Here is a 17500-nt window from a genome sequence, read left to right as displayed (position 1 = left end):
TCCAGAACCAACCGGAGGAAAACACCCCCGACGCCCACAGACGGGTCGTTCTAAAATAAGATAAGATAAGATAATCCTTTATTAGTCCCGCAGTGGGGAGATTACAGGATTACAGCAGCAGTGCACACAAGATACTAAATAATAAATCAATTAATATACATAAACAGTAAAACAGTAATAAGAACAGTAAAGAAGAATTCAATAGCAATATTAAATATTAAATATACAGACGGAATAAAAAAGTATATAAAGTACTTAAATGTATTTATATTGCACCAGTTGAACGTAATCAAAGTGTTAAAGTGTTACAGTGTTCGTGGTCGACTGTGAGCTCAGCTTGTTGTGCAGCCTGACAGCAGCAGGAAGGAAGGACTTGAAGGAAGGACTTGAAGGAAGGACTTGAAGGAAGGACTTGAAGGAAGGACTTCCAGTAATTCTGTTGTCATGACGACGGCTCAGTGCTGGTCGGATGCTGTCGCCGACGACAACCCAGAGAGAGAGCAGGTCTTTGTACCGAGGCGCCGGGCGGCAGAGGGTGTCGGGCTCATTCTCACTCCTCGCTCTGTGAATCACAGACTAATGATTGATTTTCACCAAACCAGCGCTGCTGATTGTTGGAGCAGAGGAAACACTAAGCAGGACGTTAGAGCTCGTGAGCTTCTATGTAGTTTCTGTGCAGCTTGAAGGGAGTGAGGCTGAGTGGAGTCAATCTGAGTGAGGAGAAACGAGAGAGGCTGTGGGCTTCTTTCTGTGTCTAAATAGTTCCATTATTGACATTTTGTGAGTCAGCTTTCTTGTTCAATACTGAGAGACGTTATTCCTTCATTGAACTACATTTACCACCAGCGCTGATTGGAAAGATTTCTTCTTTAAAGTCATTTTAATAGCCTCCTTCTGCCCAATACTGAGGAAGCAATTTAAGTATTTCACTTCCTTAAATAAATACAAATCCTCACATGAGACAGGAGATAATGATCACATTCAAAGTAGGAGAGGCATTTCCCATGATGCAACTAATATCATCATGTATTTGACCCTCCCTACCTGGTTCATTCACACCTTTTTTTCAAACTGTCCACGTTTGTTATGCAGGATTTTGAAAAACGAAGTCTCCAAATCCAAGCAGAAATGCCATCTCACTGTAGCTACTAAGCTAGCATTAGCTTCACATCCTGGATTCAGCGCTTTTGGCTTCCAGCTATGATCTAATGCTGAACGTTAGACTGACAGATTCAGACCTCGGTTAACTATTAAGCCTTTTGTCATTCACCTTCAACCACAACTGCAAAGAACACCGAGTTACCGGCTAACGCTAAAGCGTTCATCCGGCTAGTCTTTCACTGCGAACGCCACAGAGACAGAGCCCACTTCCTTCCTCTCCAAACCTCAAGATGATACAAAGAGTGATGTTCTCCATCAACAAGCCGCCCGACACAAGGCCGTGCAGACGGCTGTGTGCTGGGCGGGGCATTGCAACACCATTTGACAGGAAAAAACTGATTTTGAAGCATGCAGAGAGAGAGTTTGAGTCTGTAGTTGACCAACTCACAGAGGAACTGACAAAACAGTTGCTAAATAATAGTTATTATTATTCAGGTTGTTAAGGCACAATGTGAGTTATAGCCTTATTCAAATATGGCACTTTTCAAAGGATTAATGGTTCAGCCCTGGCTACTGCAAGAAGAAAGTGATCATTAACGATACCCTTCTGTCCTCGCAGAAATGTGGCCTCATTTTTATTAAAATGCAAATGAGCAAGCCAGTGTGTGTGTGTGTGTGTGTGTGTGTGTGTGTGTGTGTGTGTGTGTGTGTGTGTGTGTGTGTGTTTGGAAGTCCTTCTGGGACGGAGGCCAAACTGCGTGCTGTAAAATAGGACAAGAATGTGAATTATGTGTTGTCCTGAGTGCTTTTGAACACACTCATGCTTTTATTTGGTGTAATTAGATCAGTGTAAGCAGCGTTCTCCGTGTTTGACCCGACATCTGCCTGATGTCTCTGTTGGACAGTGTCTCTCAGCCTGGTTCAGTCTTTCTCTTTCCTCTTCCTGTCCAACTACATGTCTCCCTGCGTCCGTCTGACCACAAAGTGAAAAGGATGGACGTCCACGTCAGGTCATGTTTGTGAAGCTCTCCATTCACACTGGATCTCTTCTGTTTCCTCTTCTTCCTCTGCAAGAGAAGTACAAAAGAGATTCCTGTTAGTGTATTGACAGTGCAGTACATTTCTTGTTCTGAGCCGGGGTCAGAGGTCACATGGGAGGTTTCTGGTAATCCAGGTGGTTCGGCTCAGGTTAAACTGTCTTAATGGGTCTTAATCTGAAGGTCTCATGACCAGCATCGACCTGGATGTGTGCAATTACACTGCCAGGGTTACAACTTCAAAATAAACTGAACTGAACTGACCGTTATCAAGCTCCTGGCCCGTTACCTCTCCCAGCACTGGACCTGCTGAAAAAGACTGGTCCACTCATCGACCTCCGTTGGATGGTTCACCTCAGCATTCATTGATGTTTTTCTGTTGCACATTGATCATAAATATCTCAGCTCAGTTTTGTATAGCAACAGTTATTAAAGAGCAACACCTGTACTCATAGCATCTGGGGTTACAGTTCGTAACCATGCTCAATAGAAAAGCTCAACTGGTACAAGTGACAGGAACTGTTTGGTGAACAGCTCCGGCATCAACATGGCCGCCGCCATGACAAACATAGACTGTATATAAGAAGTGGAAGTAATCGTCGTAGCAACAGCGACCTGTCAATCACAGTAAACCCGCCCTAAAGCATACTCCACTTTATGATCTATGTGACTCTAAATGGACCATAATTTATGAAATGAACATCATGCTGTATTGAAGAAGACTTGGATCTACCACAATAAGAGCCTGCTTATTTCCTGTAAAACATGTGTAGAAGAAGCTGCAGACAAACATTGTACAGGAAACAACAGTGTCCACTCATGTCCCGCTCCTCTTGTGGTTCCCAAACTAGGGTTCGGGACCCCCGTTAGGTCACAAGAGGATTTAAAAGGGGCTTTCCCCAGCTTGACCCATAGGGATGAACAGCCAGGACATGTCAGCCTCTGTTACCTCAAAAACATGGATGAGAAAATGTGCTTGATACCCATTTAAATCACAATCCTAATATTGACCAGGTCCCTAGATGTACGTTAGGAAATCCTCCTTTTCCCTTTCTGTTTCTCTCAGCTTGAGGAGACAGGGACAGACTGGATCATAGTGAGGGGTCTGACAACTAGATATTGCTGCATTTTAATGTGTCACAAGCCAGCAAAGGCACAACTATTTAGAATAAATCAGTGCTCTTGTCTGGGCGAAGCACTCCACTGCTGTCCGATGATATTTCCCCAAATCACGCAGTCTTTATTGATTAGAGGAGGTATGTTGTTTCAGTCACGGTATGAAGGCTGAGCCGCTCTGTTTGGATAACTCCGTCTGCAGGATAATGAATTTCAGCTGGAATACCAAAGTCAGTGACACACACACAGACTCTCACACGGCGGTGCTGAGGGATTCTGCGGGCCTTATTTGGGTATATTTATTCCTGAAAAAGGCAAACAGTGCAGCGCTCTGCAGAGCCGAGCGGTGGTTTACATTTTAACACGCTGGTTTTCTTTCGCAGCTCTGAGAGGAGGTTTCATTTCCTTTATTTCTCATTAGACACATCCCTCATCGGTGTTACTCAGTCAGTCTGTCATTTTATTTTCTGTAATGTTGTTGTGTTTTGGCCCCTCAGGGCCACCGTACATGGATGCTTTAAAGTCCCTCGGGACATGCAGTGCATAAGCGGCAGCGCTGCATTTGAGGGCCCTTTCGAATGTCGGGGCTGTGTGGATCTAAACACAGTATGCTTTTGTTGAAAAGCAACACATGTGGTTATTCAGAAGAGGTTCAGACACGCCCTGAGTGAAATTCTTGGCAGTTGTTTTAACATTCAAAGAGGCCCAGATGGGCGGGTTGTTTCAGAACAGTGCTAGATACCTTTTGTCAATCACAGGAAAGCATGTGGAATCAACACAGTCACACACAACAACACAATCAAACAGCCACTGTCTGGGGTTCGTATTTCTAATGGTGAACCCAACCTTTGATCGGTGGAGTTATCCTCAGCTTCCGGAAGTCTTGGTAGAGTTTGCTGCGCAGATTCAGATTCGTCTTCATCAGTTAGTTGTCAGGAAATCTTAATCTGGGCAAAGACAGGGTGGACATTGGTGGGGCAGTCAAGTGACATCCACAATGCCTAGACTTTGTATTTGAGAAGTTATGGGTTTTCCCCATTCATTTGAATATTCATTTGAATATATCTAGTGGCCATGACAGGCATCTTATTGCATCTTATTGCTCTAACAGGCTGAAGTCCACATTAGTGTTAGGTCGATTCCCGGTTTTGCCGGTCTGGTCCCTGTACGTCTCTCCTTTGATCTCATGCAAAACAGCTCAACCGGTATGGCGAATTAAAACAGAAGCCTGCAGCGGCAGCCTGCGTCACGCCGGAGATCCAACTTGTATTGTTCGAAATTAAACTTAAAGTACATTAGAATATAGACGCCTGTAACTCAGAAGATTCTTTTAGGTAAATCATCTTCCGAGTAGGAGCACTGGAATAACCCTTATTTAAATCATTAGGTCCTATAACTTGTAAAATGCACTAATGGCCTCTGTTTATGTGAACGAGCCCGAGGCCGATAGCTTGGAGGCGGGGCTCAATAGGCCGAAGGATGCCAAAGAATTCTGAATCTAGTTCTCCATGTCCTGGAGGCGCAGCCATGTTCTTCACATACAAAATAAAACGTTGCTAATATGGCATCGTTTTGGATTTGAAACTGACGAAAGAAGTGAGCCAAGAAACTTCTTATCTCGAGTTTATATCTGGTTGGCATCTATCTTAGAGGTGCATTACCGCTCCATGAATGGACTCTCATTCTCATCATGTCCCACAGTTCGTGGTTTGTTACTCCCATCCGGTCCAGTGTTTGGCGAGCAACATAGTTTGATCGGCGTGACCGTAGTTCACATTTAAAATCCCAAAGTAGCATCCAGGGCTGCTCCGACCTGAGCGGTCCATCTCCCTTCATCCTGTCACACACCACCTGTGTCTGGATGCATACATGACGGAATGCCTTGGCATTTACATCTGCTAATAATTAGCAAGACAATTCAACAAAAGTTGGGTAGTAGCGGCGCAATGGATCATAAAAGTCACGGATCGGATCGTATTACAGATCGGATCAGAACAGAAGAAGAAAGGGAGCAAATTGAACTTTTAGATGTCTGATCACGTTTTTTTGCCGGCGATACTATTTGCATATCATTGAGGATCCATTCTGTTGATTGATTATAGCCGTTAGTCTACAAAGCTCCAGACTTATTTATTTATTATTACACTCATTATGTGTTTATACTGTCTTCATTATACTGTCTTATATTATCACCGACATTGCGCTGCACCTTAACTGCTTCTCTTTTGCACTCTGGACAGAAGCAGACTCCATTCGTTGTCATAGTACTCATAGTGCAATGACAATGAAGTTGAATATATAGCTCAATACTAATTTTCACTGAACAGAGCCTGAACGCATCACGATGTAAGTGAACGTAGCCTTCGTCCGTTAGCCGTTAGCGGCGCCGCCATGGTTACCAGCTCTCCTCGTGTCGACTTGAAAGGCGATGGAGTGTTGCATTCAAGTCATACCTCTAGGGCTGAAGGCCTCAGTATTCATGAGGATTCGGTCCACTAAATGCTCATCTCTGTGAGGCCACTGAACTAAAACAAGGCAACCAAGTGTTGCACATTATACACGGCATAGAACACGGCAAGTGCCCGGGGTTCCAGTCTGAGCCGGTGACGTTTGTGCAGAGATATTTCCATCTCAGGATCTCATTGAGCTTATCTCACAGGGAACGAGAGCGCGAGACAAACGTGAGCTCAGGGAGGACGGACACATGTGACCTCAGGGAGGACGGACACATGTGACCTCAGGGAGGACAGACACATGTGACCTCAGGGAGGACGGACACATGTGACCTCAGGGAGGACAGACACATGTGACCTCAAGGAGGACGGACACATGTGACCTCAAGGAGGACGGACACATGTGACCTCAAGGAGGACAGACACATGTGACCTCAGGGAGGACAGACACATGTGACCTCAGGGAGGACGGACACATGTGACCTCAGGGAGGACGGACACATGTGACCTCAAGGAGGACAGACACATGTGACCTCAGGGAGGACAGACACATGTGACCTCAGGGAGGACGGACACATGTGACCTCAGGGAGGACAGACACATGTGACCTCAGGGAGGACAGACACATGTGACCTCAAGGAGGACACATGTGACCTCAAGGAGGACACATGTGACCTCAAGGAGGACAGACACATGTGACCTCAAGGAGGACAGACACATGTGACCTCAAGGAGGACACATGTGACCTCAAGGAGGACAGACACATGTGACCTCAAGGAGGACAGACACATGTGACCTCAAGGAGGACAGACACATGTGACCTCAAGGAGGACACATGTGACCTCAAGGAGGACAGACACATGTGACCTCAAGGAGGACAGACACATGTGACCTCAAGGAGGACGGACACATGTGACCTCAAGGAGGACGGACACATGTGACCTCACACAGGACGGACACATGTGACCTCAAGGAGGACAGACACATGTGACCTCAAGGAGGACGGACACATGTGACCTCAGGGAGGACAGACACATGTGACCTCAAGGAGGACGGACACATGTGACCTCAGGGAGGACAGACACATGTGACCTCAAGGAGGACAGACACATGTGACCTCAAGGAGGACACATGTGACCTCAAGGAGGACACATGTGACCTCAAGGAGGACAGACACATGTGACCTCAAGGAGGACAGACACATGTGACCTCAAGGAGGACAGACACATGTGACCTCAAGGAGGACGGACACATGTCCTTCGTCCTTCAATCAGAGGATCGGTGGTTCGATCCCCGGCTCTGCTAGCCCATGTCGATGTGTCCTTGAGCAAGACACTTAACCCTAAATGTCTCCCGTAGCTGTTCTACGGTGTATGAATGGTTGATAATCTGATGTGGCTCCTTCATGGTAGCTCCTCTCATCAGTGGGTGAATGATGTCATGTTAAAGCGCTTTGAGTGGTCGGAAGACTAGAGAGGCGCTGTACAAGTACGGGTCCGTTTACACGGGACGGACACATGTGACCTCACACGGGACGGACCTGCCGATAAACACACAGACGCCGACGAAGGGTCAGATGCTGTCACACACATGCTGCTGAGGAGCATCACTGGCTGATAATACAGTGGCCGTGTGTGTGTGTGTGTGTGTGTGTGTGTGTGTGTGTGTGTGTGTGTGCTAGACGGTGAGTTTCAATTGAAACATCATCACAGTACATTTAACTGTTTATGAAACAGTCTCCATATCTCTATCTCTACATTTTCTACAATAGAAAAATTATGCGGCAAAAAGAGTTATAAAATGTCACATTGTAGCATAATACAGCATATATGGTAGTTATTATTAATGTCACATTGTAGCATAATGCAGCATATATGGTCATTATTATTAATGTCACATTGTAGCATAATACAGCATATATGGTAATTATTATTAATGTCACATTGTAGCATAATGCAGCATATATGGTCATTATTATTAATGTCACATTGTAGTATAATGCAGCATATATGGTCATTATTATTATTAATGTCACATTGTAGCATAATGCAGCATATATGGTAATTATTATTAATGTCACATTGTAGCATAATGCAGCATATATGGTAATTATTATTAATGTCACATTGTAGCATAATGCAGCATATATGGTAATTATTATTAATGTCACATTGTAGCATAATGCAGCATATATGGTAATTATTATTAATGTCACATTGTAGCATAATACAGCATATATGGTAATTATTATTAATGTCACATTGTAGCATAATGCAGCATATATGGTCATTATTATTATTAATGTCACATTGTAGCATAATGCAGCATATATGGTCCGGGACCCTGAAGGGGAACGGGACACTGAAGAGGAACAGGACTCTAAAGGGAAACGGGACCCTGAAGGGGACCAGGACGCTAATAATAATAATTACTACTACATTCTAACTGGTATGAGGCTCATGTGCCTTTAGCCCGAGGTTTAATTAGAAAAGACAGATTCAGCTGCACTGAAGATTTACTGAAAAAAAACCCGTAAAGAAAGATTTAGACAGACAGGATGTGAGAATGACCAAAGCCATCGGGCAAACATCCAAGACTTCGTTTACCGATATCGACCTAGTAACGCACACCTGAACACACCACATGGTTCCTACCCGCTGAACAATAGACATCCTGATAACCGCTGCCACAGCCAGTGTGACTCAACAAGTTACCGGTACAGAGATAGGACATGTTTAGCCTAGCTTAGCACAACGATTGCAGGCAGCGGAAGTCTGCAGCATGAACCCAGCAGACCTGTGAGGTCACTCCATGATGCCTGAGCTTGGTGGTCTTCTCCATCGACTGTAGGAAGTGGATGTAGTCATCCTGATGCCTACAGTTGGGGATTTTGCCGTCGCAATTTTAGATCATAGTCGTCGCCATTTTCAAAACCAATGAACGGAAGTTACCATATTTGAAATGTGGAGTCGTGATGTTGAGACACCATATACGGCTCTGTTAGTGGCCGCGACTGAATGAACATCATGCTGTAGTGAAGAAGACTTGAAACTAGAGATTGAGACATAAACTCATGTTTACAATGTTTACTGAGGGAATACATCAAGAGAAGTAGAGTCATTTATATAGACTTCTATACAACACATAAAGCATAAACTTCTATACAACCAGAGGAGTCGCCCCCTGCTGGTCAGTAGAGAGAATACACCTCTATGTCGGCTTAACTCGGCAGAACCGGAGGTTGCCGCCTGGTCTGGTCCTGCTGAGCTCGTCCTCACCAGCAGACTGCCTGCATAATGCTTGAGTAAATCATTTAGCTAAATTGTTGACGTCTTGCTGTGCACATTTGCGCTTTGCCACTTCCCCAGTAAATCTGGCCTTACTTGTGTGTGTTTGTGTGTTTGTGTCGGTGCAGGTAGAGGAGGGCGGTAAGGCGGACAGTTTGGAGCAGCCTCTGCTGGCGAGGGACGAGATCATCATCATCAACGACGTGGAGCTGACCGGATACCGGCAGGAAGCCATCGCTCTGGTCAAAGGATCGTACAAGACTCTGCAGCTCACCGTCCGCAGGTACAGAGTCTGATGCTGACGGCCTGGTTGTTACCAACCCCAAATGGGTTGAGGTCGGCTGGCAAAGCTCGAGTGTGTGTGTGTATGTGTGTGTGTGTGTGTGTGTGTGTGTGTGTGTGTGTGTATGTGTGTGTGTGTGTGTGTGTGTGTGTGTGTGTGTGTGTGTGTGTGTGTATGTGTGTGTGTGTGTGTCAGAGAGGCGGGAAAACACCTGTTTTATATTTTAGTAAATGAATACAATGAGACTAATGAAGATATAATTCCACATACATACTTTAAACTTCCCATAGTGTTGCTAACATACACTATTTGGTTGGGATGGACACTATTTTAATGGTTTCCATTCATTGTTTATCTTTTAAATGTAACTGGTTATTAATCATTAATATTTTAAGTAGGTCACAGCTCAGGGTTGATTGGCCGGACGTGAAGGAGAGGTCATCAGCAGGCGCCATGAAGGTTATAGACACCAATATGAATACAGTTTTAATTGATAGATAATAATGCCTTGACTGGCAGCCTGCGCATACCAAGGTGGTTGCTTTGGAACGTACACTAGCCGCTAGCATATTTATTTTTATTGCTGGCAAGCATTCCATCGGCGTCATTCTTTTTGGTATGGTAGCATGTCTCCATTTATTGTGCAACCTGAGCAAGTGTCCAGCGTCAGCAGGAGGACGTCGGTAGCGTTGTGATAGACGTGCCTTATGGGTTAGGGGAGGTGTGCTGATGATGGCTGAGGATGTCTCTGAGGTTCAGTTCCAGAAGCTCTGCAGAGACGTTTCAGACGTGTGGCCTGAATCTCTTTACTATCAAGACCCATCAGTAGCCGTCTGAAGGAGGCCGTGGTTACTGTATTCCTGCTGCGCTTCTTCTACCAGGTAAAACCATTCTAAAGATGGGACGCTCAATGCCCTCGCCATAAAACCTCCATGTTGTAGCTGGTTTAGCAGCTAGCTTTGCTACTTTGTATCTGTAACCTTTTCCGCGTTAGCCATAGATACCTTTTAAAGTCTCCCCCTGGTGGTCAGGAGAGAGAATGCAGCGTTAACACATAAAGCATATACTTCTATACAACCAGAGGAGTCGTCCCTGGTGGTCAGTGGAGAGAATGCAGCTTAAACACATGAAGCATATACTTCTATACAACCAGAGGAGTCGCCCCCTGGTGGTCAGGAGAGAGAATGCAGCTTAAACACATGAAGCATATACTTCTATACAACCAGACGAGTCGCCCCCTGGTGGTCAGAAGAGAGAATGCAGGTTTTAAGACACTTCCGCATTGGCAGAACCGGAGGTTACCGTCTGGTGTTGGCTGAAAACTATTTTGAACATAATCTTACAGCAGAAGGCATTTTACCATTTTAAACTTCAAGCACATTCATACTGAAGTTGAATTAGAACTGTAACAAAATAGGTGTTTTGATCTCCACTGTTTTCAAACACATTGGTGCTTATCTTTGCACAAAGAGAAAATATGAATCACTGAAATCAATGACAGTTTCAGACGTTGCCTCCTTCCTTTGTTTTTAACTTCCTTCCAGTGAGTCTAATCTGTAACTGGTCAGGATTCTGCTGAACATCCTGGTTCATAGTCCAAATCAGAGCTGGTTGTCTGGAATCAACACACACACACACACACACACACACACACACACACACACACACACACACACACACACACACACACACACACAAACACTGTTCATTGCAATTTATCTGACATCATTCATTAGTGCTTATTATTACATGCAGTATATAATTAGAGAGTTAATTAGAGTAAAAGGGAAATTAATCTGTCTTTACATAAACAGAGAGCAGCAAACCAAGCATGCCTAAAGCGTCCCCTGCTTTATGGTCTGTTTGACTCTAAATGACCATAATGTACTAAATGAACATCATGCTGTATTGAAGAAGACTTGAAACTAGAGATTGAGACATAAACTCATGTTTACAATGTTTACTGAGGGAATACATCAAGAGAAGTAGAGTCATTTATATAGACTTCTATACAACCAGAGGAGTCACCCCCTGGTGGTCAGGAGAGAGAATGCAGCTTTAACACATGAAGCATTGACTTCTATACAACCAGGGGAGTCACCTCCTGGTGGTCAGTAGAGAGAATGCAGCTTTAACACATGAAGCATAGACTTCTATACAACCAGAGGAGTCATCCCCTGGTGGTCAGGAGAGAGAATGCAGCTTTAACACATGAAGCATAGACTTCTATACAACCAGGGGAGTCGCCTCCTGGTGGTCACGAGAGAGAATGCACGTTTTAAGACACTTCCGCGTTGGCGTCACTCGGTAGAACCGGAGGTTGCCGTCTGGGATTGACAGACTGTAAATTGACAATCAGCGATCCAAAAGTGTGTGATTTCTTTATAACTGTAGATAGTCAAATGATCATGAATATAGGCTGTTTAAATATAACCACCTGATCGCGGGCACTGTATGATGATCATTATGTTTTTGAAAAAGACAAAGAGTGGGGAAGCAAAACTTTGAACTTTTCTCTCCCTCATTAAACCTCGGAGATGCTCCACCTCTCAGGATGAACGTAGCATCTCTGTTCACACACCTGCAGGTACAAGACAGGTATGTATTTGGGTTTGGGGTGTGACTGCTGAGAGGTACGACACAATGCAAGACTTTAGACTTCACACACACACACACACACACACACTGCAGGACAGGTGATGCACACCTGGCTTATGGAAAGGTGTGGTGAGGAGCTGAAGGCGTGAGAACTCCTCCTCAGACGGGCGGAGAGCGTTGCTGCGTGTTTTGGTCTGACCGGCTTCCTGCAGTCTGGCGGCGGCTGCTCTCAGGTCTGTTCATGATCATTCTGCTCTGTTCTCCGGGACTCAAACAGTAGGCCTTGACCTGTGCGGCTGTGTGCAGCAGTCTGTGCAGCAGGTCATCTCTGCAGCCGCATACCTGAGCCGCACTCACCTTTGGACTTCAGTGTATTGCTGAGTTTACAAATCCAAGCAGACGTAAACAATTTTGATTTTACGGACGATATGTGCGTCGCCGGACGGCTGTAGCTCACAAGAGGATCTTCCACATGTTCAAACTACAAATACCCAGGAGCCTCGGCTGCCGTTGCTACGGAGAAGGAGAGGGGATTCAGAGCGGCACGTTGTTGTTGCCGGCTTAAAGTAACAGATCAGGCGGCTGTGAACAGTGAACACATGCTTTTAAAGCTCTGTGATTGGATGGTTTTTCTTCTACCTTTGACTTTTTTGATCAAAGACAAAGTATTTTCTCACACAGCGGCTCATCTTCTGTTTGGGCGGTTTGTGCAGCAGAGCGCTTCATGGCCGTGTGATCAGTCGCCTCCAACACGCGACTCTTGGGAAGGTAAGATCTGACACTTTTGAGCTGCAGAGCTGTTTTGGGCGTTGAGTCGCCTCTGAAGAGGTTCATCATCTAGAGAGCAACTCTCTCTCCGGCTCGCTCTTCTCTTTCATCGCTCCTCTTCACATGGTAGCGGCCCTCAGGGGCCAATGCAGAGTTTTTGAACTGAACTGATGGTTATCTCAAGATGACTGTGTGTGTGTGTGTGTGTGTGTGTGTGTGTGTGTGTATTGTTATGACCACGTGGCCTTTTGGGGAAGTGTTGATTCAAAGTTGCAAAATTCTGTTATACAATTCTGTTACAAGTGTGTGTGTGTGAGAGAACCATGGCATTAGTGTACTCACAACAAGCTGAAAAGAGTGTTTTCTGAGGAGCTGCCAGTCAGAGGTGTGTGTGTGTGTGTGTGTGTGTGTGTGTGTGTGTGTGTGTGTGTGTGTGTTTTTAGTGAGTTGGAACATTCCATTTTGAATCCGTCTCCAGGTAAAGATGGATGGTAGAAACTTTACTTTATCACGATACGTGTTCTCATATAAAATGACATCACTTCTTCTTAGTGAAGTTGTCATATCTCAACACTTGGCTTGGTACAGTTTACCAAATACGTTGATACAGATATGTTTGTACTTCCATTGGCACATTTCATAAATATTTCCTCTGATTACAAATGTCTGCATTACCTATCAAACATGTCTAGCTAACGTATATAAAACACTAGGACTTCAGGTCCCCAGCACTGAGCTAAAGGAGGACTGTCGTGATGAAGACTAGCTCTCATTCAGCCACTTGTTGGAAACCTTCTTTCTGAAGCCCAAAACCTGTAAGCAGGTTAAAAATAAATGCCTAAATTACTCCATTTATCAACTATTTACCATGTATGGCCAGAGGCTGTAAAAACATTACTGTTGGGTCTGAAGTTCCTTGAACACATCATGTGTGCTGAACGCTTCCGTCAGGAAAAGTAACCAAAGCCAAGCTAAGAATTGTGATATTTCATCCAGATTACTTTGTTTCACAGATCCTGTAAAACATGATTGTATTTCTGCACATGATTGACTCGGCGTGAGAAACATTGAAACTGAACTGCAGGCGGCTGAACGCAGAGCAGAGAGACAGGAGGGGTTGTAAGTGGAGGTTGTTCAAATGGTTCAATATCTACAGTATATTGAGAACAATATTGATTTTTCTCAAATATTGGTAACACTTGGAAAAATGCTGGATATATAGATTCCACTGCTTCCCAATTATCAATGACATTCAGCTTTTTTTAAATGGAATTCTTTTAGCTTTGTATGATTTGTGGCATTGTTGACCTCTCGCCACTTCTGTCCATGACTGTTCGGTTTCCATCGAGGTGAAGGACAGGAGCAACACATGCACTGAAGCTGCTTCACTCAGGAGAGACTTATTTTGAATTTAACCCTACATTTATTAAATATGCATTACATTTGAATCGTGCAAAGTCTTTGGCGATTGGACTCAGGGGCAGTGATGCTGATATCTGATGATCATGCCGAATCCCCCTGGAGTCCAGACACTGGTGGTGTTGAAGGAAGTTGCTGCAATCCGATGATGAATGAGGAGCATGAACGCTGGCTGGAGGAGCCGGCAGGGAGGAGGGTCGCATCTTGTTTTGTGCTGAAATGACAACTGACAGCAGCAGAGAAGAGAAGCTGTTTAAAAGGTGCACAGTCACGATATGATTGGTTGATTTAAAGTGGAAGCCCCCCGATCAGTTGATAGAGTAATCACAGGGAGAATTAGAGACAGATATTTACGAATCACCAGCCGTGTGAAGAGAGTCTTCCTTTCTGAACTACCGCTTATGCTCCATTTGGGGTTCAGAGGGTTAAGTCACAAAAAAGCCTCAAAATGTACTTGTGGGATGTTTTTTATGTTAACAACATACCTTATGTCAGGCCCCAACCAAAACAAAACATTCAAAAACCCACTGCCCTCGAGGCAAAGGAAGCTGCTGACTCATGTTATACCTCCTCCTGCTTCATGGATTGTGGTTATCTGGATCGGACTCCATGCATATACTACTCATTATAGGGTTTTTACTATCTTTATTTGGGGAGTTCTTCCTGATCCGATGTGAGGTCCCGGGACAGGATGTTATGTGTACAGATTGTAAAACCATCTGAGGGGAATTTGTATTTGTGATTTTGGGCTATATAAAATAAACTGAATTGAATTGAACTCTTTCAGTCCCAATAGACATTGAACATGTTTTTGTTGTTGCCACCCTGGATGGATATCTGGAGTTAGATTTGGACAGGCTAGCTGTTTCCCCCTGCTTCCAGTCTTTATGCTAAGCTAGGCTAAACACATGGCGACTCTAGGCCTGTAAACACATTCGTCAGGTGGAGTTTGGACGTGACGCAAACTGATCGCACGAGAGCAGCTTTGAAGCCGTCTTTTCATTGATACGTGACACTGGCCGTGCTCATGGGCGAGGTAAGAGTATCCCTCTCACCTGTGCTCTGGCTGTGTGTGTTGCCTCCATTACTCCTCGCCATACACCTTGCAGCTGTTTTTTTCCACTGTTTTGTTCTTTAATCCCCAGTAAGCAGCAGTCTGCGCTTCACTGGTGTTTCGTTACACACGAAGAGGTTTTGTTTTCCCGGAGGCACAAGAAGAAAATACAGACAGGAGGCACCTGCTGCTCAAAGTGCAAGCGTTCTTTTTAGTGCCGGCCATAGTGGCGGTATTGTGTGTCAGAGCAGAAAGTCTTGTAGGGAAAATGTGCCACTTTTTATGTGGCTGACCAACTAATGTTCAGAATGTATCTTCGCTTGTATTGCAAACTGGCTACATTCAACACCTTCGGTTCTGAAAAGTGAAGCCAATGCGGAAGCGCCCTAAAACTTGCATTCTCTCTAACGGCCTCAGAGGGCGACTGCTCTGGTTGCAAAAAATAGGTCTGGTTGTATAGAAGTCTATATAAATGACTCTACTTCTCTTGATGTATTCCCTCAGTAAACATTGTCAACATGAGTTTATGTCTCAATCTCTAGTTTCAAGTCTTCTTCAATACAGCATGATGTTCATTTAGTACATTATGGTCATTTAGAGTCAAACAGACCATAAAGCAGGTCTGAGAGTTGTGTTGTGTTTTCGACTTTCACCCTTTCACATTTGTACTTCACACTCTCGTGTCACTTCTGGATGCCAAAAAACAAGATGACGAATTCCAGACTTGAGGTCCACAAACCAATGGGTGGCGTCACGGTGACTGCGTCCACTTCTTATGGATTCCTACGGAGCATTAACATAGCACGCATTGAGGAATGTATTGCTTCAATTGTCTTCATTTACCATAAACATTGATTGGACATACACATAAAAGCTGGCAAATGTTCCCTTTAAATCACAGTTGGGTTGCCTTTGCGCTAAAGGCTTCATGTGAAACCAGCTTAAAGGGAAATGTTTGTTCTGAGGGTGGTGCTGGAGAAAACGTCACAGGGTCATTCAAATCCTTCTTTAATCATCATTTTAAGATTCAGCCACTATAGAGCAGGAATATGATAAGTAAGGTTCATAACTTAAGTCTTGGAGTCTCACTCTGGACCCAACCATTTGATTCAAGGGTCCATTCTTGCCCCCAAAAGCTCTTCCTGGTTGTCTTCCGAGAGGCGCTGCACTTGTGGCTTAAATAAAATAATCAACAACCAAGGCTCTGCAAGGATGTCTAGCAGGTCTAGCATGTTCTCCATCTTTGTTTAGCATGTTAGCATGCAATCATTTGCTAATTAGCACTCAACACAAATTATAGTGGAGGCTTATGTGAATGCCATTATTTTTGCAGGTAATTTTGACCTGATGATGGTCCATCCGATACTTGTTGAGATATTTCAGTCTGGACCTAAGTGGTGTACCGACCAATCAATAGGCCGATATTGTTAATACAGCACGTGTAGCATCTGCTCCACAATAGCAGGATTCAGCAGCTGGGGTTGATGGGTACTGGTGGCGCTCGTGGAGCTATTTTCATGAATCTATGAGCCGACTGTCGAGCAGCATCTGGTGAGAGTTGTCTCCTCCATGTTAATGGAACCACCACAGTGTAGACGTGTATGTCTTCCGGGCTGGTCGTGTTTGTCCTGTCAGTGTCCTCAGCGTGACCAGACTCTGCAGCCAGTCAGTCCACATTTCGTCGAGCAGGTTTGGCGGCTGTCTTAGTATCTCAGTACATGCATGTGCTTTGTTTGGTTTTGTTTGTGTGACTCAGACAGAATGCAAAGTGGACCACCCTCATCCAGTTCTTGCGTTAGTAAAATCTTTTTTTCCAACATGCTAAAGCATGATCCTTTAATTTAGTATGCTAGTGCAGTGCCCGTTTCGTGGCGCGTGTTTTCGGAGGGCGTTCTGGTTCAGATTGGGCCGACTGCTTGGCTTCCGGCTCGTCTGGGGGGCGTGTCCATTGGAGCGCATGGCCGTTCTCAGCGGGCCCCTTCCTTGGCCCCAGGAAGTGCTGCTTGCAGCGTGGTTGAGATCCGCTCATTGCTTGTGGACTCCAGGGAAGTTTGGTTGTAACAGTGGCGGGCCGTGCATTTTCTACCTGGGCCTTCTGTGCCGTTGGATATTGTTAATATGCGCATGATGGGATGCTGCGTCATTAACGGACGATGCATGGGTTGTTCGTACAATACGTTGGGTCGTTGTAGTGTTGAAACGGGAAAGGGTTACAAACTGTTGACACGTTGTAAAGTTTTAATGTTGCTGAAGCGTTAAGATTCCCTCAATGAGAACAAGAGGCACAAACCAGGAACAGCATCTACAGCAGTGGAGCGTACGAACATTAAGAGCATTTAACAAATTAACTTGGTTATCTGGCTCTGGAAATACTCGTCTTCCTT

General features: G+C 44.7%; 1 protein-coding gene across 1 annotated transcript in view; it reads left to right on the top strand.

The window, feature by feature from the left end:
• Positions 1-17500, top strand: part of shroom3 (shroom family member 3) — a gene marked incomplete at its 5' end in the record, with an annotated part of 71235 nt that overhangs the window by 1221 nt on the left and 52514 nt on the right. The window contains one exon of the mRNA XM_079234862.1: positions 9123-9277. Within this exon, the coding sequence (XP_079090988.1) occupies positions 9123-9277 (155 nt within the window). The remainder of the gene's footprint in view (positions 1-9122; positions 9278-17500) is intronic.

This window comes from Taurulus bubalis, assembly GCF_910589615.1.
Source record: "Taurulus bubalis genome assembly, chromosome: 19".
NCBI classification, from domain to species: Eukaryota; Metazoa; Chordata; class Actinopteri; order Perciformes; family Cottidae; genus Taurulus; species Taurulus bubalis.
This window is presented reverse-complemented; position numbering and strand designations above follow the sequence as displayed.